The following is a 25,831-nucleotide window of genomic DNA, read 5'->3' on the forward strand; positions in this document are numbered from 1 at the left end:
CGACCCCAGTGGCGAGACAGACCGCTCTTCTCCGAGCACCAGGTGAGTCTCTGATGGCAACCTATTTGAACTCACTGTTTATTTTTGCATTTACTGGAGACTGCACAAGACAAATGTACGGAAGAAGGTTGGTGCAGGGTATTGACTAGAGTTAGAGAATATCTTTATTTTCAATTAGAGCACAGTTTGAGTCTGAAGGGAACTTAGAGGTGGCTAAGTCTGTCACTCAGCGGACAGCCGTGGAGCTGGGGGCCAGAGAAGGAAAGGGAGCCCACAGGAAGTTCATAGCAGGACCAGGGCTCAGGCTCAGGTCTACATCACAGTTTTCTCTGATGTGATACTTATTGAGGAAATTTTAACTCATCTCGTGGATCTCTATTGAGCGCCTATGGCATTTAAGACAGAATGCTAGGCACTTTAGATAAATAGACCAGTATGGAACTTACCAAATTGACGACCTATCATGGAAGGTAATACAGGCAGATAAGCAGCTGCAATGCAAGGTAGACGGTATTTAGTTTAAGGAAAGCAGGGAAGGGAAGGGCTGGGGGGTTGGGGACCATTGGTCAAAAAGAGCTCTTGGTGGTGGCCTGTGATGTGAACCATGATGGAGGAGTATTTGACAGGCAGACATGGGAGGGAGACTGTGCATTCTTAGAGGAAACTGCCAGCACATACCAGAACCAAACCCCAGGGGCTTGGGTTAACATGGAGCCCCACTATGGAGTCTCATAGCTTTCCAAGCAGAATCCGGAATGAATAGACGACAGCCACTTCAGTGCTGCCACTCCCCAGACCATCCGCCCTGTGTCTCCCCGAAGCCAGCTTTCTTCTGGCACTTTTCAAGGAGGGCTGCAACCTGTCTGGGGAAGAAGCTGGGGAATGAGCCCCACTGAAATGGGGCAGAGCAGACTGCCTTGAGGTCCCAGAAACCATCAGAGTACATTTTCAAATGTAGGGGTCAGGGAGGGGAGAGGAGAGGCTCCCTCCTTTAGAGGGTCCTGAAATGAAATCTGCTGGGCACTGAACTTGGCTTCGTCTCTGTTGCATTGAGTTACTGAGTCAGCTCTTCTGTCTCCAGGCCCAGCCGTCACTGAAGCATGAGTTCCGAGCAGCAGAAGCAGCCCTGCGCCCTACCCCCTCAGCTGCAGCAGCACCAGGTGAAGCAGCCTTGCCAGCCTCCACCCCAGGAACCATGTGTTCCCCAAACCAAGGAGCCCTGTCACACCAAAGTGCCTGAGCCCTGCCACCCCAAGGTGCCTGAGCCCTGCCACCCCAAGGTGCCTGAGCCCTGCCAGCCCAAGGTGCCTGAGCCCTGCCACCCCAAGGTGCCTGAGCCCTGCCAGCCCAAGGTGCCTGAGCCCTGCCAGCCCAAGGTGCCTGAGCCCTGCCAGCCCAAGGTGCCTGAGCCCTGCCAATCCAAGGTGCCAGAGCCCTGCCAGCCCAAGGTGCCTGAGCCCTGCCAATCCAAGGTGCCAGAGCCCTGCCCCTCAACAGTCACTCCGACACCAGCTCAGCAGAAGACAAAGCAGAAGTGACATGGTCACAGCCACACCTCGAAGAGGCGACCACTGGATGTCCCTTTTTCTCAGCCACACCTGGAAGAGGCAACCACTGGATGTCCCTTTTCCGTTTTGCTTAGGAGTCTCATTTTTCTGTTGACCTTACAATTAACATGAGTCATCATCCCTCCCTCTTTGAACCCCCCAAAAAGATATCCCTCACACTCAACTATGGAAGGTTCCTGAGCCTCTGAAGGTGACTGCAAGTCTCACTGGATGAGTAGGTCTTCCAGGGGCTCAGGGTTAATCTGAAGAGGGATGTTGGGAGGAGTCAAGGACTCTTCCCTGTTCTGCCCTCATTAAATCACTTTTAACTCCACAACTGGCTGTGTGTGTCTGTGGATGATCCAACCTTCCATATTCTCTTTGCACGAAGCAGGACCTAGTACAGTAAAGGCTGTGGTCAGATTTCAGGGGGAAGATGGCCAGAGACTGATTGGAGGATCCGTCTGCCCAGAGGAATCCAAGCCACCCTAAATGACCACCCTAAATCTTAACATCTCAAATAATTAATCCACCCTAAATCTTAATATCTCAAATGGTTAACAAATAATAAAACACAAACACTCAGAAATATATTTACAAAAGCGAAGCCCCTGATTGATCTAGTCCACATGGGTTCTTGAACTAGACAAAGACAAAATGGCTCTGGTGGTTTATTTAAGGGGGTACATCAAAGCCAGGGGTAAGGTTTCAAGGGCAGAGTCTTGCTTGGTGATGACTTGCAGTCAGCAGGTTGATTGACATCTTGGCAGGTCACACCCGTATCAGGTGCTGTGTGGGATCTTAGGCAGAGCTTGAGGGGGAAGTTCACCTGCATCAGGGGGTCAGTCCCTGTGGGGAGTGCCCAAATGGGTTCCCAGTGCCAGACTTATCCCCTCAGGAGGCTACAGTGCACAACACAGTCCACACACAGCCCACAGATGGCTCCTGACAGTGAGAAGGTGGCTGAGCCTGGCACTGAGAGCAGTGTGTCGGGGGTGTTCTTAGATACAGGGTGGGAGGGTGTTCAGGGCCACCCAGCCTTCTTTACTTTCAGAAGCTACAGATAGAGCAGGGCTTTCTTCTTTCACCCGTGTAAGTCACTCCTAAGTGTATGTGGCACCTGCTTCAAGCCATCTCTGACTCTGAGCCCTTGCCCCAAAATTGTCCTTCTTCTTTTTTAAAAAGTAATTACAAAATAGTGCAGGTATATACTCCAACCTGATTATTTGTCTTCATTCATCTTCCCCTTTTTGCCGTCCCCTCTGCAAGGAACCACCTCCTCACAGCCACACTGCCACATGCTCACAACAGACTCCCATACACAGAGGTGGACACACACAGACACCTCCACACTCAGATGTCCCAAGTCACACAGGACACACAGACACAATCTGACTGGATCACCTTAGCCAGTCTTTTATCGAGTTCCCGCCATGAAGCCACTTACTATAGCAGGAAGAAGGAGAGTGGAATCCACAGTGCCTGCCCTAGGAGACAGCTGCTGTTACCCTATCCCATCCCTTACAAAAAGTACCCACAGCCTTCTCTCTCCCTCCCCCTCACTCTCCCTCTCCCCCTACACACACACACACACACACACACACACACACACACGGTACTTCTCTAAATAAAACATAAAAACAAATGCATCAAATAAAAGACCAAAAGTTCAAGCAGCTTTCAGAAGAAGAAAGACTAACAAGATAGATCAAAATCCATCATGAAACAGGGTGGACAGGTCACGACAATATAAATTTTAGGGAAATTAGAGGACTTAGTCCAGTCCACTCATTTTTTTTTCAGATAGACGAGTATCTAGAAAGGGGAAGAGAATCATCTCAAGGCCCCCAGAAGTCCTGAATCACCCTGGAGCCCAGCTCTTCTGACTCTCAGCTTCCGGCTTCTCCTCTGGAGCCCTGTGTTCCTGCTTCTGCCCCCCCCCCCCCCCCCCCGGCCCCGTGGTGACCAGCGGGTTTCAGAGGCTCTTTGACCAGGTCTGGGTTATTGGCAAATCGTCTGCAGAGGATAAGCGGCCAATCGGGGTTTTCAGAGGGGCTGCAGAGGTCACCAGGTGTGACCCCATTCCATGACAACATGGATGGTCTAAAATGCCAAAGAGGTGTGAGATAGGAGACAGGAAACCTGTGTGACAGGTGAGCTTGGAAAGAGCTCAGACCAAAGACAAACATAGTCTAAAAAGTTTTGCAAGTTGAGTAGTTGTCAGACCAGCAGGAGAGAATGACATCACTTGGGTCTGTAAGGTGTGCTCACATTGAGATGACTTCAAATTACCGCTCATTAGCATGATGGAAAATGTCCCTAACCTAGGAGGGGTCACCTTAACTTAAAGGGGCAGGCCGGGTGGGGACTCTGGCAAGTGATATATAGATGTTAGTGGTGTGAAGTCAAAAGCAAAATGAATCAAAATCCTTCAATATCTGCATGCACCTGAATTCCACAGGGTAATAGTCATTCCTGTACAAATTATTTATTTGTTAGGGTGATCATTTTAGCATTTTATGTCATTTAAAAAATGGGAGGGAAACAGCATGCGTTCCCAACAGAGAAAATTGACAAAGTTATTATGTATCTAAGTACTGCAATGGTTATTATGAATCTAAGCGCTACAATATGCTGCAAAAGTATGATGATAAGTTATATGCAAAAATATTTGGATGATATTAAGATCATATAAAATATTATGGCATATAAGACATAATCACATCTTTGCACAATAAAAATAGCAGTAAATATAGCAAAGCATAAACAGTGACTATGTTTGACCATTGAGTAAAATGTATTATTTTATTCTTTGAATAGCTCTAGATTTCAGCCATTGTCTATCCCATAAATTGATGGATTTATTTAGAATACTTCTTTATAGAGGGAAAGTGTTTGTCCAGAACCTTCTGGAGGCTCCGTAGCAATTTCCAGGCCAGCAACCCAAAGGTGGGAGCAAGAGTCTTAAGACATTTTGGTGGTATGCACATAACACCACGGTTCAACTCTAAACCCCAATAACACTCCCTTCCTCCCCTCACAGACTTGTCTCCCCTTTGACTTCAACATTGCCACCCAAGTTACCGTGTACCTGGCCAGGGGCGAACGCTCCCTGACAGAGCTCTTTCTCTTCCCCCGGCCACTTTCTTTGCAATGACAAGAGAATGTCATTTACCGAGTCAGCAGTCGAGGGCAGAGGCTGTTTTTCACATGAGGAATCCCAGGCACAGACCACCACTGCGTGCTGAATCACTGTCCACAACCTGCCTGCTGACCTCAGCTGGTGCAGGTAAAGAAGTTCATATTTAGTTTCTTCTTGTGACTATAGTTGGCTTCCTCGCCCTCTCATTCCTGTATGCGAGCAGGACCGGGAGTCCCCAGGGGGTCTAGAGGAGAGCAGTTCCATACGGCAGTTCCCACGGAGAGCAGGGAGTTTCCCGTGGGTGTCCCACTGGGCTGCTGGCGTTGCCTCCTTACTTCTGACTCAGGAGAGCTCTCTGGTGGACATCGCCGTGAAATCTTTTCCCAACTGGCTTTCTCCATTTCCCTACTTAATTTGCTTGCTTCTCTTCCTGTTCTCCTATTCCAGTTTTCTGTTCCCCACTCCCCCAACCTGCCCCCACACACACCTCCCCAGGACCAAATGGCTGGCCTGGCTCTCATGAGGCCTCCACTGGCCCTTGATGCATTAACAGACGCAGCTCTCAACAGGCTGCATGCAAGGGCCCTGCGCGTCCCACACCAGGCACGCATCCTGGATCACATCTTCCCTGTCCCGCTTAGGGCTTCCCTGTGGACTCTGGGCCCATGCAACATGGCGAGGGTCATTTCATCTCTGCGGAGAGGTTTCACCTTCACTGAATGACGCAGGATGACTGCGCCACATTCTTTGAACACAGACCCCTCCTAGCTCGGGGACCATTTGAGCCTGACCCTTCCCCAACCTCATGCTCCCTCCATATCCAAGGCAGCAAGGCTCACCACAGTGAAAACCACCCGCTCCTCCCTGCTGTACCTGCCACACCCTATGGAAAGAGGTGTCCCGTCGCCTTTAGAAGACCGAGCTCCAGAGGGCCAGGCTGTCTCTCCAATCCACCTGAGAGACTCCCCAGCAGAAGGATGTCTGTTTTTCCAGTGACTAAAGTAGTGGCCACAAGGACAGAAGGATTGACTTATTTCACTTAGCATGACAATCTCCAGATCCAGCCATTTAAGGCGAATGTCATAAAGTCATTCTTCTTTTATTTTTCATTTGTTCTAATTAGTTATGCATGGCAGTAGAATGCATTTTTGAAAATCAGCCATAATGGAGTAGAACTTCTCATTCTTCTGGTGGTACATGATGTAGAGTTACATGGGTCATGTCATCATATGCACATAGGGTAGTAACGTCAGATTCACTCTACTGCCTTTCTACCCCTATATCCCCTCCTCCTTGACTCCCCTCTATCTGATCTAGAGTACTTCTATTCCTCCTTACCCACCCCCTCATTTCAATTAGCATCCATATATCAGAGAAAACGTTCAGCCTTTAGCTCTTTGGATTGGCTTATTTTGCTTAGCATAATATTCTCTAGTTCCATCCATTTACTGGCAAATGCCATAATTTCATTTTTCTTTGAGGCTGAGTAATATTCCATTGTGCATATGCACCACATTTTCTTTATCCATTTATCTGTTGAAGGGCATCTAGGTTAGTTCTACAGTTTAACTATTGTGAATTGAGCTGCTATGAACATTGATGTGACTGTGTCCCTGTAGTATGCTGATTTTAAGTCCTTTGGGTATAGACCAAGGAGAGGGACAGCTGGGTCAAATAGTGGTTTTATTCCTAGTTTTTTCAGGAATCTCCATTCTGCTTTTCAGAGTGGTTGCTCCAATTTGCAGTCCCACCAGAAATGTATGAGTGTACCTTTTCCCCATATATTTTTCAACATTCATTTCTACCTTTTTTTTTTTTTTTTGGTACAGGGGCACTTAACCTCTGAGCCACACCCCCAGCTCTCTCTTTATATTTTATTTAGGGACAGGGCTTTGCTGAGTTTCCCAGGGCCTCTCTAAGTTGCTGAGGCTGGCTTTGAACTCAGGATCCTGCCTCAGCTCCCTGAGCCACTGTGATGACAGGCATGAGCCACTGTGCCTGGCTTACTTGTATTCTGATTAATTGCCATTCTGAGTGAAGTCATATGAAATCTCAGTGAAGTTTTAATTTGCATTTCTCTAACTGCTAGAGATGGTGAACCTTCTACATATATGTGTTGACCATTTATATTTCTTCTTTTCAAAAGTGTCAGTTCAGTTTCTTTGCCCATTTATTGATTGGGTTATTTGTTTATTTGGTTTTAAGTTTTTTTTTTTAATTCTTTATATGTCCTGGAACTTAATGCCCTATCTGAGGTGCAGGTGGCAGAGACTCCCCCCCTCCCATTCTGTAGGCTTTCTTCACGCTCTTGTTTCCTTTGCTATGAAGAATCTTTTTAGTTGATGCCTTTCCATTTATTGACTATTGATTTTGCTTCTTGTGCTGGTTTGGTTTTTGATAATATCCATTTCTACTGGTCATCCCTTTGAAAATAATTACTTCATTAGAAAGATTTCCGAGGGTCGTTTTGAGAGAGAAACTATGGGAAGTGTGTTTGTAAGGACGTGTAGTTGTATATTTGTGTGTATGAAAAGAATGTGAGGATCACATCTCCTGCAGAGGACTGCCAATTCCCCACGGGAGGCACTCCGAGTGCTCTTCTCCATCTTCCTGAGCAGGGTTAGGTCTCTATGCACATGGTAGCTATCAAGCAAAAGATCATATTGTTTGTTCTGATGAAGATGGAGCATGAGTGGGTGGTTATGTGATGTGTGATTATTTACAAAGACTATGTCTCTTCGTGAATATCTATATGGCTCAGGGTATCTGGAATGTAAAATGAGTGAAGGAAAATAGGTTACTAAGTTCCAATATGTGGAAGCAAATTTTCCTTGGAATAGACAGGAGACGTGTTGGCAGAATACTGAGGAGCTTGGAGGAGGCACCATGGAACTCAAATGTGACTCAGTCCCAAGTAAGAAGCCATCTTTGTTCTAGCTGTGGCTCCCCAAAGTGAGAGTTTCCTGTTGCCATTATACAATGCCTCATTGATCTCCGAGAAATGCCCTTGAAGTGTATCCCCCAAGGCCTCATAAAAGAATCCGGTGCCAAGATTAAGTAGGTGGCATGTACTCCAGTCCTTCCCCGTGATATGTCGTGACTCACATGGGAGACCACGGCAGGGGAAGGCTGAGCCCTGACACACAGCCGAGGTGGAGAGACAAGTGATTCAAGGGGACAGAGCAGGAAACACGCATTTCCTTCCATCAGGAAGAACTACTCAGATGAACTCTCAGCAACTAAAGACCAGCAAAGGCACTAAGAGTTTCTTAAAGGCTTACACAAACTTCCTGAGTGTTTATGCAAGGGAAGGTTTGGGTGCATAATTTTAGGATACAAATAAGGAGTCAGGGTGACAACATGTTGATTATGAGATCTATTGAAAGTTGAGACAGGAAGATGGGAAGAGGGTGTTCATCAGGTGGTGCTCAGCTCCTGAAGAACCTGGCTCCGGACGGCTTCACTTCTGCTTGGTCTTCTGCTGAGCTGGGCCTGGAGCCACTTTTGAGGGGAAAGGCTCAGGAACCACAGTACAGCCTGGCTGAGGAGCCACAGTGCAGCCTGGCTGAGGAGCGATGGTGCAGCCTGGCTGAGGAGCCACGGTGTAGCCTGGCTGAGGGGCCACGGTGCAGCCTGGCTGAGGAGCCACGTTGCAGCCTAGCTGAGGAGCCACAGTGCAGCCTGGCTCAGGGACCTTGGTGTAGCCTGGCTGAGGGGCCACGGTGCAGCCTGGCTGAGGGCCCACTGTGCAGCCTGGCTGAGGAGCCACGGTGCAGCCTGGCTCAGGGACCTTGGTGTAGCCTGGCTGAGGGGTCACGGTGCAGCCTGGCTCTGGAGTCTTGGTGTTCCCAGGCTGAGGGACATTTGGGTGGCACGGCTCTGGGATTGTGGGAACCAGCGGTCCTTGCGGGGGAGGCTGGCAGGGCTGCTTCACTTGCTGCTCCTGCAGTTGAGGGGGTGGGACAAAGGGCTGCTTCTGCTGGTAGGAACTCATGCTTCAGGGGAGGCTGGACCTGGAGGCAGAAAAGTGACTTAGTTTGGAGAAGCAAGGAAGAAGCTCCGTTTGATGGCCCTGGCTCTCACTGGGCACCTCTTCATAAGGGAGAGTCTCCCTTTTCTCTCTCTCTGTTTCTGTGAATTTGAGATCAGAGGAGGCTTTATGGTCCCTGCACGCTTTCAAGGTCAAAGGTCAAAGTGACTGGCTGAGACCCATGCAACTGGAGCCCTCCTCTGCTTCCTCTCTGCCTGGAGCATCCAGAAACCTCCACGTGACCCAGAAACTGAACTCAGACCTCTCCACACGGAGCAGCTTCCTAGGACTGATGGAAGGCCCCAGGTTTTCAAAAGTCTGGAAAGATGTGGCGTGTCCCCACTCATGTCCACCCTGCAGAGTGCCCCAGCTCTCCCAGGGAAGCTCTGTGGGGCCTCCCCTGGGCCTCCACGACCCCGGGAGCCTCTGTCCACACCGTCCCCTGTGCGGTGGTTTCTGGAAGGTTCCCACTGCCTGGCTGCTTGTCCCTGTGTCCTCCCCAGGCCTCTCCCCGAGTCCAGCTGGCCTTCCTCCTGTCCCGCAGCAGAGCCCTGTCCTCCCTTTTAGTGGTTAGCAAATTGTGCCGTGTGTCTGTTTTCTGAGGGATCATACACTCATGGGGTAAAGGAATGCTTTCCTTATGGATAGCCACATTGCCAATAGAACACTTCCCATATTAGAAATCCTCAAAAATATGAGAGGAAGCATTGAAGTCATCCAAAGTGCCCTTGGCATAGGCACAGCCTCCTGCTAACAAATCTTTACACAAATCACTCCCCTTGTCTGATCTTTAGCTCCACAGCTAGAATTTGAGTGGGAAGTTCAAAAAAACAATTGTAAAGTCGCCCCAAACAAAGTTGCCATCACTTTTAAAATAGACGTATCCTAACAGGATAAGTAGATCCCAATAAACTTAAAGTACTGATAGGAGGATACTAAGAAGGTCCAACGGGAAGACTCACCTGGTGCACAGGGAAGTTCAAGCTCTCTGGACTCTCAGGTCTGGCGTGTGGAGTCTCTGTTTGACTCGCTTTTTATACGGAAAACAAGCCCTATCCTAAGGAAGTAGGATTTTTTTAAAAACTGCTCTGTCTTCATTCCAGCTTAGTGATGGAGATCTCTGGATCAACTTTTTTCTTTTTTTCCAGCACTTACCCTCTGACAATGATGTCACCTGGGCATGTCCCCATTGTCCATCTTTTGTGGTATGGTTGCTGTGGGCAACAGGCTTCTTGTGGGGTAACGTATTACAATGGAAGGGAGTTCTCGGTCTGCCAGGACCGGGAACAGTCATGCTTCTCGACCACAGCCCTCGTCTTTAGCCCAGATTAATCCTATTGGGCTTCTCCGTGCTTGAAGTGGATGTGCGGATATTAATAGGCATTTCTGGTTCTTCAGGTAGGGCCTGGGGTGGTGCAGAGTAAGTGAATCATCTGGTTTTCAATCTCTCTGTGGTTCTAAGTCATCAATAAGAAATTAAAGGGCCAAATGTCTCTTTTGGAAATGAGTGATTTTCATTTTGGAGACCTTAAGATGCCATGTTGACCAGGGAGAGTAGAGATGCCATTGGCAATGGGTGGTTGGGATTGATAGGCTCTTCCTGACGTGATGGCATAGGCCTGAAGACCCTGCCTCTTATGGTGTCTTTCTTTCCTGGGATGACAAAGGAATGAAAAAGAGTTCTGGTTCTCTGAGTTTGAACAGAAGCCATTTCCTCTCCTCACAAAAGGAGGAATTGGAGGTCACTCACTCCCAGTTGCCCTGATACCCAGTCTCTTACTGGGTATGGTCCGCAGGAAGTCCAAACATCCTCCGAGCTTGGGTCTGTGGATAGTTTCTCCCTCCCACCACCGGACCGCAGTGTGATCTCCCATCAACCGGATACCCTAGGTCTGGCCACCACCATCCGCTCCTTCCACCTGTTCCCAAAGCCAGAAGTCATTCTTTGTCCTCAGCCTGCCTGGTCATGCTATGTGCTCAGCCAATGGACAGTTCTTATTTTTGCAAAATAGACTTGTAGGTCTAGGAAGACTAGTGGAAGGCAGACAGAAAGGATGGAAGGAAGGAGAGATGACTAGAGAGAGAAAGAGAATAAGAAAAGGAGAAGGAGAAAGCAGAAAAGCATGAGATATAGACACACTAGGGAACGGTTGAGAACCTAGGGCTGCCTTTGAAAACGAGTCGCCATATTGGATGGGCCTCACAGTGCAAGCTGAGAAGGGTTCATCAAGGAGCAGATGCCCCACGGCCTTCCCATCCCCTCCCTTCTCTCTTAGTGTCTGAGAAGCCACCCCCTGGAGGCAATGCCAGGGCCAATGTCACACTAAGCCCAGGCTCTAAGATCACCCTGGCTTTTCTTTGGAGTGAGGTTCCAGTTCTTTTTTCTCTCCCAAACCACCTTCTTTAGCCCCAGATGCAGGGAACCCTGGTCATTCCCTACTGTTCCACCAGGTTTCTTATCCACTGCTCCTGCTCCTCCGTCCCACTTCATTGATCTGAGACCTTCCTGGGACCGTGGGTGGGGGGCACCATGTACCTCTCTAGCTGACCTCAGCTTGCTCCCCTGTTCACCCTCGACTCGAGCCTGGGTTCCTGTGTCCCTTCCCTGGGTGAACACCCTCCTGCCCTTCCCTCTGGTGCCTCATTCACCCCAGCACAGCCTGGTGCCGTCAGGGTCTGGAGCTCCCGACCTGGACCCGCCCCGTCATTCCTGTTTGTTCAGGCACACTCAGTGGCTGAGTGTCAGGCCCTGTCTGTCCTCCCAAGAAGCTCTGTTTTTCCTGAGCAGTGTCAGGTGTGCCCACGAGTCTGGTCTCAGCTTCAGAGAGGGTGACCCGGCAGTTTGTGAAATGGAGTCCCACATCCCTGGTACTTGGGTCTTCCCCACGGCCTCTCTTCTCTGGTGGAGGAGGCTGATTTTTTTTTTTCCAATTTCATTTTCCTGGGACTTTCTTAGGACTTGTTTGTGAATGGTACTGGATACCTCCCGGGCACTGTCCAAAAATCTTTTGGACCTTGTTCTTGTACCTGTTGTAGCTAAATGATCTGTTCTCAAGTGCTGTGTGTGGCTCTTGTGTTTCTTTGCAGACCCAAAGTCTTTCTGATGCCACAGTCTGTGGGGATCTTCAATGCACTGTGGATATGCAAGCTTGAAGTCCAAATCGGTCAACACCAGTGGCCATATTTTGCCTGTGGAAGATATTAACTAATAGATGATGTTCCCCTCTTTCATTCCCAGGATAACCCTTGAATGACATAATTTTCCTGTTCTCTTAGTTGGTTCTGAGCATCAAATTTCAGCTGCCTGGAGGATTGCAAGTTCAAAGCCAGCCTCAGCAACTTAGCAAGACCCTAAGCAACTTAGTGAGACTCAGTCTCAAAATAAACAATAAAAAGGGCTGGGTATGTGGCTCAGAGATTAAGTGCCCCTGAGTTCAATCCCTGGTACCATAATGAACAATAAGAAAAATTTCCAGTTGCCCTCCTTGGTGGCTACCTACTTAGTCACCTATTCTTTACCAATATTTTCTTTTGCTTGGTTTCTACCTTCCTTAATCCCATATTCCTCCTCCCTAAGATTATGTTCCCAAAGAGACTATCTGCACATAAATCTCTTTCTTATGCTCTGATTTGGAGGAATCCAGTCTGGTGTGTTCTGAAACGCATGCTCTATTGAGATAAGAAAGAAAGAAAGAAAGAAAGAAAGAAAGAAAGAAAGAAAGAAAGAAAGAAAGAAAGAAAGAAAGAAAGAAAGAAAGAAACAAGCAAACAAACAAACATAACTGCCCGGTGATGGGAAGGAGTCCTGAGGCCAAGGTCAATACAAACCCATGTATCTGGATTGTGGAGGACAGAGTCCTGCCATGGCTGAGCAATTGGAAATCTCGAATGGACTCCGTGGTTGTGTATTTATGTATTCTCCTCTACACGCTCTGCTTCTCATTTATTCTTGGGGAGTTTTTAGTCCTGGATTTGACCAGGTAAACATAGTGCATCTTAACCCCATGACTGAGGGAGACACAGTGTACTGGCAGTCTCAGGGTCTGCGTTGTGCAGGAGACACCCTAGCCATGAGGATGTTTCAATTGGTCAGTCCCTGGCTCTGGGGCTCCAGGAACATGCCCTGGGGCTTTAAGGTCACCAACCCTGTCACCCTCAGCATCTTGTTGCAGTTGCTAGCTAAACCAGCCTTCACTGTCCAGCAGGGTCCTGCTCACCAGCAGGCAGCTGACTTGCAACGATGCATAGTCTTCAAAAGGTGATGTGTGCACTAGAATTTCATGTTCCCAAAGTTGAAGGTAATTGTTGAGCATGTGATGACAAAGTGAATCATATCGATCACTTGAGTGCTTCCTGTAAGGCTTGCTGTGATTTATAAATCACATAGAGATGAAATAACTTGTTGCAGTGTTTGCCAATACAGTTTGGTGCCACTGTCTTGGTTCTTGCTAAAGTCCCGGGGATTTACCCTTCCTTCATTTATATTGAACAATCTGTGCAGTATTAATAAAATGAAAAGACAAACTGCCTTCTTATTATTTTGTTATCAATTTTGACATCAGAGACTCCCTGATAGGCATCTTAAAGACCCCTGAAAATCTGCACATCCTACTTTGGGAACTGCCGATCTAGAATAACAACTTCCATGTGCCTAGATTTACAAAAGTATGGCGGTCTCTTCTTTAGGCCCAGTGACATTGGCCTTGGGGCAAGACAACACATGAAGCCTTGAGATGGGAAGGACCCACATCACAAACTACAACTTTACAAGTTACTATCAATAAAAATAGTCTTGCCAAGGTCGCTATACTTTGGAGAAGGGGCAAGTGGAAAGAACACTATACTGAAGATTTGACAGATAAGATCAAATTACAAAAAAAAGAGCTCATTTTTTAGCCATTTGCGTATTTTATCCCTCACAGGTATTAAGAATTTGTCATTTTTTTAAAATGCAGAAATCTGATATTTACAGAGGGGCTCATACCTTTGAACAGGCAGCTTCAAAAAAGGGATGAATGTAAGAACCACAGAGCACCAGGGGTGAAAGAAACCACCAACCCCACGTATGCTCAGTGCGGACCACCCACCCCCTCCGAGCTTTCTGCTTGAGTTTTCTGGATAGAATTACAGTTTGTAGCAGAAAAGTCTGCACCGTACCTGCCTTTGCAAGCTCAGGAAAGTCTAAAGGAAGGTGTTGGTAGAAGTAAGAGAAGTCAGTGGACATATAAAGAGCTGGGAAGTTTTCTAATCAACAAGGATATGCTTTGATAGCTCAAGTTGATGATTGCGATAATGAGTGGCTCCCCTTCCTTTATTTTGACAGTTTTTTCCTCTTTTAGTAGATTCTTCTACAAACTGTATACATCCTCTCCATCCTTATGCAATCATTCCAAGAAAATTGCCCTTTTGTAAAACAGCATGTATTGGTAATAAATGACCTGGCATTTAAGTTCTGGGTTGTCATCAGAAGAAATTATCATGATTATGTCCCTTAAAAGCAAGTGTTCCAGAAAACAAAGCAGACGCTATTCCAAGAGAACTGCTTGATCTCATACCCTGACATTTGCCGTGGGGTAGAGAATACCAAAAAATTTTTTTCACTTGACTTTCTGATGTGATTGAAAATAAAATTTGAAGAGTGGCAGCCACAGAGAGTAGCCATTTGTAGGATTATCATAGAGAAGCGGATCTACCAACGCAAGGCTGGACTATTATTTCTTAATTAACGCCCCTGCCGCCTGAAATGACTAAAGGGTTCAGGCGGTCATGCTGCTACGCTGGGGCAAAGGCTCAGGACTGGAGGAGAATCGGCTTCTCCTGGGAGTTTGGATGCCTATGACAATCGAAGAATTAGAAGATTTTCCAACTCTAGACTTTCTTTAATCCATTTGTTCATAAAATTTACTAAGTACCCACAATGTTCTACCAAATGGAATCCATTCCTGTTTTAGTCAGCTTTGAGTCGCTGTGACGAAACAAAAATGGCAAGAACAACCTGAGGAGGAGACGTTGATTTGGGCTCACAGGTTTAGAGGTTCAGTCCACAACGGGCTGAGTCCATTGCTCTGGGCCCCATATTAGAGGAGAGCTGCTTGGCTCCTGGTGGGGTCAGGAAGCAGAGAGAAAGAGGGTGGGGGGATAGGGCAAAGGGGAAATGAACCCTGCCAGGGCTTTCCCCCAGTGACCTGTGTCCTCCAGCCATGCCCCACCTGCCTACAGTTACCAACCATCAGTGCGTTCAGACTAGCATGGACTGATGAGGTTACAGCTCTCAGAAGCCAATCATTCCACCTCTGAGTACTCCTGCATTAACAGGAGATTTTGAGGAATGCCTCGCATCCAAACCATAACAAAACATATTATGCTTTTCAGATATTTCTAATTTTTGAAGCTATCATATTTTAATTTTATTTTAATAATAATGATAATAATAATGTAATACATTATACATAATATTGGAATTATTATGCCATATTTGTATATGCATTTAACATAATTTGATCAGTCTCAGCCCCTTGCCCAGATAGTTCTGTTTTTGAGAGCTTCTGCCCTTATAGAGGAAGAGTTACAGGAGTGGTTTAGAGTCGTGTATAAATATTTTTTGAGGATAGAGAAAGTATGTATACAGAAATTTCTACACTAGAAGATGTCAGCTCTTATGCAGCAAGAGTATTTTCAGTTGACAGTAATAATTTTGATAAATGTGTTAATCAATATTAAAATAATTTGTAACTTGACTATCAATGCTATTATCTTACGGTAATTTTTACCTAAAGCCAAGCTAATATTTTAGTCAGTTGTTTTCAGTCATAATGAAGAAAAAAACTGCAAAGGAAATACAAGATAAACGGGTGTTAGAAGGAGGAAGAAATAGAGACGCTGAAGTCTGGGAAACACAACTCTCCTAACATTCACTATGATGCCCCCACAGAGCTGCCTCCTTGCCTCTCACCAGGTCCTGGTGGCACTCTCCCCTGGTCTAGAAAATGATGTGATGAAAAGACCATGTATCCTAACTCCCGGTCTTCACCCAACAGGCCAGTGTGGATCCCAGGACGGGGAAGCTTCAGTCAAGACTTCTAAGCATTTAAGAAGTACGTCCTGGCCAAGGGTCGCCTTGTGATCCTTGAGCAGGTATGCGAGTGGCCATGGAGGTTAATGAGCAGAGAGAAAGCTCTGGACTCAGGGCAAAGTGCAAGGGAACCAGGGAGTGCCTGATGGGGGGCAGAGTCAAGGAGAATGGGACAGATTAGTGCTTGGTACTGGGCAACTTGTTCTTGTTCCTGTGCACAATGGTTTGTGCTCTTACTCTTGTTTGATTAAAATTAATAACAAGTTAACCACTTGCTGTAACCATGGCACCGGTTCCAGTCAGTAAGTCAAGAAAGAATAGTCAAGGTATAGGCCAATAGTTGGGACATTTCTAACTATTATTAAAAGTTAACTAAGCAGAAACAGCTCAAAGCAAAACGTGAACTGAAAGTACAAATGCTTGCTTATGCATAAGCCAAGATACATTCTTCTATTCTAATTGTAGCTACGTAATATTTTGTTTCTTTGAATAATGATTCCTGTTTTGTAACCACAAAGTACTATGAGCCTGCCAAAATGAAAAGTATATATGATCAACTTCACAAGTAAAGATGGGGATCAACACCTTCACTTTGATGTCTGTGTTGTTTCTCCACCCCCCTTTCGCGGACTCCTCACCATCTGTTCATCTCCTGAGACCCCCTGTTGGAGCTGGTCTCCGACAGATAGTAATTATCTGTAGTTGATTAAAAAACAAAAAAAGTGAGTTAAGTAAACTAGGATTATGAATAACTGAGGTTTAACATGGTTTAAAGGCTTTTTCTATTTCTTAAATAATTTAGTTGTAATCAAATGAAGAAATTTATATTAATGTACAACATATAAAATGGAAACATTTAGTAATTCATATTTAATAAAATAACATTAATAATATCTATCTTTTAGAAATATCTTTATTTGTTCTAATTAGCTAGACATGCCAGTAGAATGCATTTGACACATTTTTGCATAAATGAAGTATGATTTATCATTCGTCTGATTGTACAGATGCAGATTTACCTAGATCATGTAATCATATATGAATAATATCTATCTTAATGGATGTACTTAATCCCATAATATGTATGTGGAAGCTAACCCACAATGGGGGTTCGGGATAGAGAAGAAAAATTCAATAGATTAGACAAAGAGGAATGAAGGAAGGGAGAGGAGAGGAAAAGAAAAAACAGTGGAATGAATCTGACATGGTTTTCCTATGTACACGTTTGAATTCGCCACACTGAATCCCACCATTGTGCACATCCACAAACTTTGGGTCCTAATTAAAATAAGTTATATTCCATGCTTGTATAATTATACCAAAATGGATCTAACTGTCATGTATAACTGAAGTGAACCGATAATAAATTCAGGTTACTTATAACTTTTATTTACAAAAAGCAAACAAAACAAAGCAAATGCCAGCAAGGATGTGGAGAAATAGGGACTTTTATACCTTGTGAGAATGAAATTAGTACAGCACTCTGCAGAACCGTACGGAGGTTCCTCAAAAGACTGGAAGTAGAGCCAGCATAAGATCCAGCTCTCTCTCTCCTGAGTCTATATTCAAAGGAAATGAACTCGGATCCAAAAGAGGTAACTTCATGCCCATGTTTATTATGGCACTATTCACAAGAGCTATGATATGGAGTAAGCCGAGGTTCACATTCACAGATGAATGGATAAAAAATACATATGTGGTAAATATGACGGGCATGGTGGCACACACCTGTAATCCTAGCAACTCGGCGGGGACACCAGGGCAGGAGGACTGCAAGTTCCAGACAAGTCTCAACAACTCAGCAAGACTGTCTCAAAATAAAAAATGAAAAAGATCTGGGGATGCAGCTCAGTGCCCCTGGGTTAAATCCCCAGTATCAAAAATAAAAAAGAAGATGCACACAGCCTTGGACTGTAGTTCTTTTTCTATTAATTTATATTCAAACACAGAAAATGACTAGTATGTTAAGTTATTCGCTGTTGCATTATTAGTAATTGTTAAAAATTAAAAAGAACCTAAAGGGGCTTAATAGCACACACCTATAATCCCAGCTACTCAGGAGGCTGATGCAGGAGTATTACAAGTTCAAGACCAGCTCCAGCAACTTAGTGAGACCCAATCTCAAAATTAAAAAAATAAAAGTAAAATAAATGCACTGGAAATATAGCTCAGTGGTAGAGTGGCCCTTGGTTCAACCCCAGTACTTCCAAAAAATGAAGGAGGAGGAAGAGAAGAAGAAGAAAGAAATAAAGAAGGAAATGAACATATAGTAAATACACACAATGAAATATTATTCAGCCATAAAGAAAAATAAAATCCTGTCATTTGCAGCAAAATGAATGGAATTGGAGGAAATCACATTAAAACAAGTCAGACCCAGAAAGACAAGTTCCTCATGTTTTCTCTTACATATGGGTCCTGAAAAGAGATCAGCTGAAAGGGAAGGGTGCTGGGTGGGGAGGCAGGGTCAGGGCTACGGTAGAAGAAAGGGGGTTGTGTATGCTCAGTGCACACCATGTGCATGTGTGGGAACACTACAAGAGACCCCATTAATATGTACGATTAAAATGTGTTAATAAAATAGGGTGAATTTTAAGCAGGAATTAAAAGGAAGAGAATATTTGATCCAATTTGGGTGAATAATCAGCCTTGAATCTTCTTAGAAATGTAAACAAATATTGTAGAATCATGTAAGTCCATAAGTAAGATTTCATAAATACTGTATTTTTTCTCTATAAATTACTGAATATATTGGTATTTTCTTTGTACTATCTTAGTGCAAAATTTCAGCTAATATTATGTAAGACATATTAAAAATGAAATGAAAAATGTTCACTTTCAAATGAATCTTTCTGGTTCATTTAAGATTTTATAATGATTATAAGTTATCATTGTCATAGGAAAATGATTATAGATTAAAAATAATAGGGCTGGGGATGTGGCTCAAGCAGTAGCGCGCTCGCCTGGCATGCGTGTGGCCCGGGTTCGATCCTCAGCACCACATACAAACAAAGATGTTGTGTCTGCCGAAAACTGAAAAATAAATGTTAAAATTCTCTCTCTCTCTCTCCCTCTCTCACTCTCTCTTTAAAAAAAAATAATAAATTATGGTGCTTCATGCATTAGTTACAGTGAGATAAGTGAAATGATTCAATCTAAAAATCCCAAGATTTCAGTGGCTTAGAGCAACAGAAGTTTGTGCACATATCATAATTGAACTTGGCTGTCAGGAGGTGGTATTTCTCTCAGAGACACGAGAGCCTGACCCTAGTCATCTCCACTATCCTCTAGGGTCTTCTCTCTCTGCCTTGCACCGCAGTGTGAACCTGGGAGGTCTGGGTAAGGAGAAGGAATCTTGCTCCCGCTCAGGTGAGCCCGGATGTGCTCTTCACCACTTCTGCTCACGTTTGAGTTCATGTCCCATGATCCCATCTCAATGTGCTCAAGTTTGGAAAAGACTCTGCGTCCAGAAAAAGGAAGAGAACGCAAACAGGGCTGATCCTTCAAAGCTTGCCACAGTCCACGATTTTTGATCATGAAATCTATCTTTGTTTTCCTTTCTGACATTCCTATAAAATACCTCCTCTTGAAGAAATCAGAACAAAGCAGAGCCACCTGTCACCGGAGAAGAAAACTCATGTCCCTGAAGATGTGGGACTCACCTTAGAAACTACGGGGCTTACCCTCTCAACCAGAATCATGGGCACACCCAGGACCGCTCGTGAAGAAGCAGAGCTTCTTGGGAGGACAGAAAGGGCCTGACACCCAGCCACTGAGTGTGCCTGACCAAACAGGAATGACGGGGCGGGTCCAGGTCGGGAGCTCCAGACCCTGACGGCACCAGGCTGTGCTGGGGTGAGTGAGGCACCAGAGGGAAAGCAGGGGGTGTTCACCCAGGGAAGGGACACAGGAAGGGAGTTTCTTCTACAACCAAAACCAAGGTCAAGGGTGAACCCAGGGCAGACCCTACTGCAAGTTGAGTGTCAGTCAGCCAGGCTGTGGGGACAGAGCAGTGATACGGAAGGACCCAGGGCAGGGGGCAGGCTCCCTGGAGATAAGAACCCAGGTAGAGTGGCATGTCTCACCAGAGCTCCCTCTGTCCCCGGCTACTGAGAGGTGTACTGAGGAGGAAGGGGACAAGGACCCAATCCTAAAGAAGAGGTAATGGGACACCAGAGACTAGAGCTTAGGTGTGGCCGTGACCCTGTCACCAACCCAGAGGTAGGTGGCTTCTCAGACACTAGCAGAGAAGGAGGAGATGGGTGGGGAAGGCTCCTTCTCAACTCATACATAAAGTTTGTCATAAGACAGTGACTCACTTTCAAGAAGCCGTCTCACACTTGGTCATCTCTCTCCTTTGTTCCTTCATGGCCTCCTCCCTCCCTCTTCTCCCTTTTCCTGTCCTTCTCTCCCATGAACCTATAGATCTGTTGAGAAAAAATGGTTACCTACTGACTGAGGACCTGCTGTACCAGGCAGTGCATGGGGCTGAAGCACAACTGGATTTAGGAAACGGGGGAGGGAGCCGATGGCGGTGGCTGGGTGATCACGAGAAGCAACACAGCACTGAGCAGTGGGCAAGAGAAGCCATCCACATACGTGACTTTCAAGGATTCTGGATTTCCTAAGGGCCACACAGAGCCACGAAGAGGTGGTGTGTTCAGGGCGACTCTAGGTAGGTGACCTCAGGTTCACCTTCTTGTACTGAGAGGAAGTGGAGGGTCTATGAACCCAGAGAACCAGAGCTCTTTTGCATCTGTGTTGCCCCAGAGAAGATAGATAGATACTGTAAGAGACAGGGCCTTCAGGACTGTTCCAGCATGTTGGGCGAATCTGCGCAAGCCTGACTGTCCATCTTAAGGACTTACGTGTCAACATGTCATTTTGAGAACGATATCACCAAGACAGAATAAGAGATTCCAGCCTTTGCTCTCCCTTTAGAAAGATAAACTAGCAATTACACACAGACAATAACATCTAGGTGAAAACCCCCAAGTTGGGGAATAAGACTGTGTCACCTTTACGCTTTACAGAACTGAATAAAAATCTGCTTTAAAAGCATAAGAGATCTGGTCTCTCTAGGACAACATCCTCCCTTCCCTTCTCCCAAGTCAGAACACCACCACCCAGGGCCAGAGTTCTCACAGAGGGTAGAAAGCACAGGGCAAGCCCACACTCCACTTCCCCAGCCCTCTGAGATGCTTTCCAGAAAGCCCCTTCTGTTCTCAGCTCAAGCAGAATATAGGAGGGAACTGACTGGCGAGCCCATGTGAGCCCAGGTAAGCAAGCGGGCAGAGCTCACAGAGACCAGCATGCACAGTGGACCAGAAATACCAATATCATAGCTCAGTGGACCAGAGATACCAATATCATAGCTCAGTGGACCAGAGATACCAATATCATAGCTCAGTGGACCAGAGATACCAATATCATAGTCACCACAAAGCCAATAGGGTCACTCCCAGAAGAGGTAAGAAGCATTTCTTGGCTTGAGTTCTTAGATTCCCAGCCTCTGGGCCTAGCCTGAGAAAGGGAAGACTCTCTCAGGGGATTTCAGCAACCAGCAGGCCATAGCTGGGAGTCTAAACGCACTTCCTGCAGCCTCAAAGACCCCCTCCAGCCCCCCCCCCCCCATAGGCTGAGACCAACCAAAGCTGAAAACCAGGCAAAAGGCACCGGTTCTGCCACACCCAGAAGCTCAGTCGGTGTTGGCCTTAGCCTCAGAGGGAGGGAAATCTCAACTTGCCTTTTTATTGAGAAGTGGATTCATCCATCCTGATCCAGGTAATCACAGGGGTACTCTGGAAATTGTATAGATCAATGAAAATTAAAAACACGTTCTTAAGCAACCAATGGGTCAACGAAGAAATGTAAAAAAATTTCCTGAGTTAAACCAAAATGGAAATACAACTTGCCAAAACTAACAAAACACAGCAAAAGCAATTTTAAGAAGGAAGGTCTCAAATGGACAGCTGAACATTAGACACTGAGGAACTAGAAAAATAAGATCTAAACCCAAAACAATAGAATGAAGGAAATAATAAGGAACAGAAAATAAATAGAATTTAAATAGAAATTTAAAAGCGAATGAAACCAAGAATTGGGTTTTCTTCTTCTTTTTTTTTTTTTTTTTTGACAAGTCAAAATCAACAAACATTTGGCTAGACAAACTAAGAAAAAGGTGGGGAACTCAAATAAAATTGGAGATGAAAATAAAAACATTACAACTATAAACAACTATACACCTCAAAGTGAAAAAAAAAGTAGAAGAAAAGAATAAATTCCTGGACACCTACAACCTACCAAAATTGATTCATGAAGAAAGAGAAAACCTGAATAGACCAATACTGAGCAATAAGATCAAGTCAATAGTAAAAAATTTCCATCAAATAAAAACCCAGGACCTGATGACTTCACTGCTAAATTATACTAAACATTTAAAGAAGGACTAAAACCAGTTATTCTCAAACTATTAAAAAATAAAACCTTCCAAACTCATTCTACAAAGCAAGCATTACCCTGATACCCAAACCAGATCAGAACACAGCAATATCAAAAACCATAGGTCAATATGCCTGACGGACCTAGATGCAAAAATTCTCCAAATCCTAACAAACTGAATTTAATAGCACATTGAAAAACTAATGATAAGTAGGATATAAGGCTATAAGGATCATCCAACATCTGTAAATCAATGACTCTGATATATTACATTAACAGGATCAAGGACAAAAATCATAGGATCATTTCAATAAATGCAGATAAAGCATTTGATAAGATTCAGTATGACTTAATAATAAATATTCTCAACAAATTAGGTAGAGGAGGAATGTCTCTCTACACAATAACGGCTCTAAAAGACAAGCCAACAGCTAACAGCATGCAGAATAAGGAAGGACCAAAAGTTCTTCCTCTAAGATTAAAGACAGGGTGAGGATACCCACCTTCAACAATTTTACACAATGCAACCCTACATTAGGAGTACGAGCCAGAGGATTAGTCAAGAAGTAAATAAAGGGCATCCAAGTTGGAAAAGAGAAAGTCAAACAGTCCTTGTTTGCGGATGGCATGATTTTGTACATAGAAAACCCTGTGGACTTAACACACACACACACACACACACACACACACACACACACACACATGCTGGAACTTTTTAAGTGAATTTAACAATGTTGTAGGACAAACAAAAATCAGTACACAAAAATCAATGCAGCATTTCTATACGCTAATAGGACACTATCTGAAAAAGAAATTGATAATTATCCCATTTACAATACCCACAAAAAAGTACCTAGCAATAAATATAACCAAGCAGGTGAAATACCTTTATGAAGAAAACTATAAAACATGATGAAAAAAAATGAAGAAAATGCAAATAAATGAAAAGACACCTCATGCTCATGGATTAGAAGAGTTAATGTTTAATTAATTAGAATGTGGTGAAAGGGGAACTCCTATACCCGCTTGGTGGGAATGTAAGTTAGTACAGCCATTATGGAAATAGGGTCAGATGTCTCCCTGCCAAACACAGAATTACCCTTATCCTTCAATCCCACTATGGGGTGCACACCCAAAGGAAAATAAACCAGCATGTTGAAGAGATACCTGCACTCCAGCGTTCATTGTAGCACTCTTTACAGGAGCCAGGATATGGAGTCAACCCAAATATCCGCCAACAGATGAACAGATGAGGAAAACGAGGAAGCATTCCCAACCGGATACTATATGGCCATAAAAATAGATGGAACCTTGTTATTTGTGACGACCCAGACGGAGCTACAGATTGTTATGGAAAGTGAAACGAGTCAGAGAAAGAGAGACAAACATCACAAGATCCCACTCCGACGTGGGATCTAAAAAAAAAGATGGTTTCATGGGTTTGAGAGAACAGTATCTACTAGATGCTGGAGAGAGTTGATCAATGGTTATGATACTATAGTCATATGAGCTAAGTCAGTCTCTGGTGTTTCATGGCACCATGAGGTGAATATAGTTAGCATAATGCATAGTATTTAAAAAGAAAACAACTAGAAGAGCTAATTTTTAATATTTTTTGCATTAATGATAAAGTTTAAGATGATGGATATGCTAATTACCCTGATTGAGTTTCACCTAATGTATACATGAATTAGAACATCACAGTGTACCTCACAGTTGTGCATCACTCTTTCATGTCAATCAAAATACTTTTAAATTTTAACATTCAAAAAAGTCAACAGGAACAGCCCCGCACAGTGACACACGCCTCTATCCCAGCAACTTGGGAAGCTGATGTAGGAAGATTCCAAGTTCAAGGTCAACCTCAGCCCTGGGCGGGGCTTTCAGCCACTTAGAGAGACCCTATGTCAAAATAAAAATTAAAAAGGACTGGGGATGTAGCTCAGTGGTAAAGCTCTGGTTTGAATCTCCAGTACCCAAAACCAAAAACAAACAACAAAAAAGTCCACGTGTCATCTCATGGCCTCCACCAGAGTGAGGAGCACTCGGCCTTCCAGCCTTGTCTCCCCTCCCAGGCCTGAGCCCACCAACAATGAGTGATTCCATCTTCCCTGTGGTCTCCCAGAAGAACCAGAAAGGTCTCATTCAGCTCACGTCCACTTCAACGACGGAAATGCTCGACCAGGGTGAATTCGAGTCAAGATGAGGGTCTTGACAAAGAAGCTTCGTCCAGCGCTTCCTCCTGATTTAACCCACTGGCCCCCAAGCAACCTGCTGCCCACAGCAAACACACCACACAGGGTGGACAGTGGGACAGGCCCCGGTGACATCCTTGTCAGACAGTAAGTGTGAAGAAATGTTAAGCCCAAGATCTTCATCACAGATGCTGGAATGAAGGCAGAGCGGCTTTCCAAACTCACATTTCCTGAAGGCAGGGCTCATTTTCTGTATAAAACTCCAGCTGGCTGGAGATGTCACCCAGACCAGAGAAGCCACACAGCTCAGCATCTGAGGTAAGGCTCCCTGCTTGCAAGTCTGAAGTTACCCGCTGGTCTTCCATGGGGACTGGGGACTTTTGGCCATTCTAAGGGGATATTATTCTAAATGCAATAGCAGTTTGTACTTCAGGGTGCAAATGTAGATGCTTTTTACTTTTCCCTCAGATTAGAGCTGTGGGACGGAGGGTCAGAAAATGGCAGTGACGTCTGGAAACATTGTTAGTACCGCTTTCAGTGACATTTTAATTGTCCCTCTGATGGATCGAGACTCTTTGGTGTCAAAGGCAGGGCATGATGCAGTTTTGATGCTTAAAAGTTAAGTTCTTCATTGCTCCTCAATTCCATGATCCCTCAGAGAATGCAATACGTGGGGATAATTTACTAACATTCAATTATTAAAGTGTTCAGGAGAAAAAGGGAGGACAGGGCTCTGCTGGGGGACAGGAGGAAGGCCAGCTGGACTCGGGGACAGGCCTGGGGAGGACACAGGGACAAGCAGCCAGGCAGAGGGAAGCCTTCCAGAAACCACCGCACAGGGGACGGTGTGGACAGAGGCTCCCAGGGGTCGTGGAGGCCCAGGGGAGGCCCCACAGAGCTTCCCTGGGAGAGCTGGGGCACTCTGCAGGGTGGACATGAGTGGGGACACGCCACATCTTTCCAGACTTTTGAAAACCTGGGGCCTTCCATCAATCCTAGGAAGCTGCTCCGTGTGGAGAGGTCTGAGTTCAGTTTCTGGGTCACGTGGAGGTTTCTGGATGCTCCAGGCAGAGAGGAAGCAGAGGAGGGCTCCAGTTGCATGGGTCTCAGCCAGTCACTTTGACCTTTGACCTTGAAAGCGTGCAGGGACCATAAAGCCTCCTCTGATCTCAAATTCACAGAAACAGAGAGAGAGAAAAGGGAGACTCTCCCTTATGAAGAGGTGCCCAGTGAGAGCCAGGGCCATCAAACGGAGCTTCTTCCTTGCTTCTCCAAACTAAGTCACTTTTCTGCCTCCAGGTCCAGCCTCCCCTGAAGCATGAGTTCCTACCAGCAGAAGCAGCCCTTTGTCCCACCCCCTCAACTGCAGGAGCAGCAAGTGAAGCAGCCCTGCCAGCCTCCCCC

General features: G+C 45.4%; 3 protein-coding genes across 4 annotated transcripts in view; 2 read left to right on the forward strand and 1 right to left on the reverse strand.

The window, feature by feature from the left end:
• The window catches only part of LOC308655677 (uncharacterized protein), a gene marked incomplete at both ends in the record, with an annotated part of 357,743 nt that overhangs the window by 147,586 nt on the left and 184,326 nt on the right, over positions 1–25,831 (forward strand). The gene's annotated exons all lie outside the window — the stretch shown is intronic.
• On the forward strand, positions 1,101–1,538 carry LOC308655679 (uncharacterized protein; the record flags this gene model as incomplete). Of its 2 annotated transcripts, XM_081305788.1 has the most annotated exons (2): positions 1,101–1,304; positions 1,473–1,538. In XM_081305788.1, the coding sequence occupies 2 exons, from the start codon at positions 1,101–1,103 to the stop codon at positions 1,536–1,538; spliced, it is 270 nt and encodes an 89-aa protein (XP_081161914.1). The 2 variants fall into 2 exon arrangements, with proteins under 2 accessions (XP_081161914.1, XP_081161913.1); XM_081305787.1 differs by having other exon boundaries at positions 1,101–1,538.
• On the reverse strand, positions 8,150–8,683 carry SPRR3 (small proline rich protein 3; the record flags this gene model as incomplete). The annotated part of the gene is made up of 1 exon (XM_081308118.1): positions 8,150–8,683. The coding sequence occupies one exon, from the start codon at positions 8,681–8,683 to the stop codon at positions 8,150–8,152; it is 534 nt and encodes a 177-aa protein (XP_081164244.1).

Source organism: Spermophilus citellus (assembly GCF_964194105.1).
Source record: "Spermophilus citellus genome assembly, chromosome: 9".
Lineage (NCBI taxonomy): Eukaryota > Metazoa > Chordata > Mammalia > Rodentia > Sciuridae > Spermophilus > Spermophilus citellus.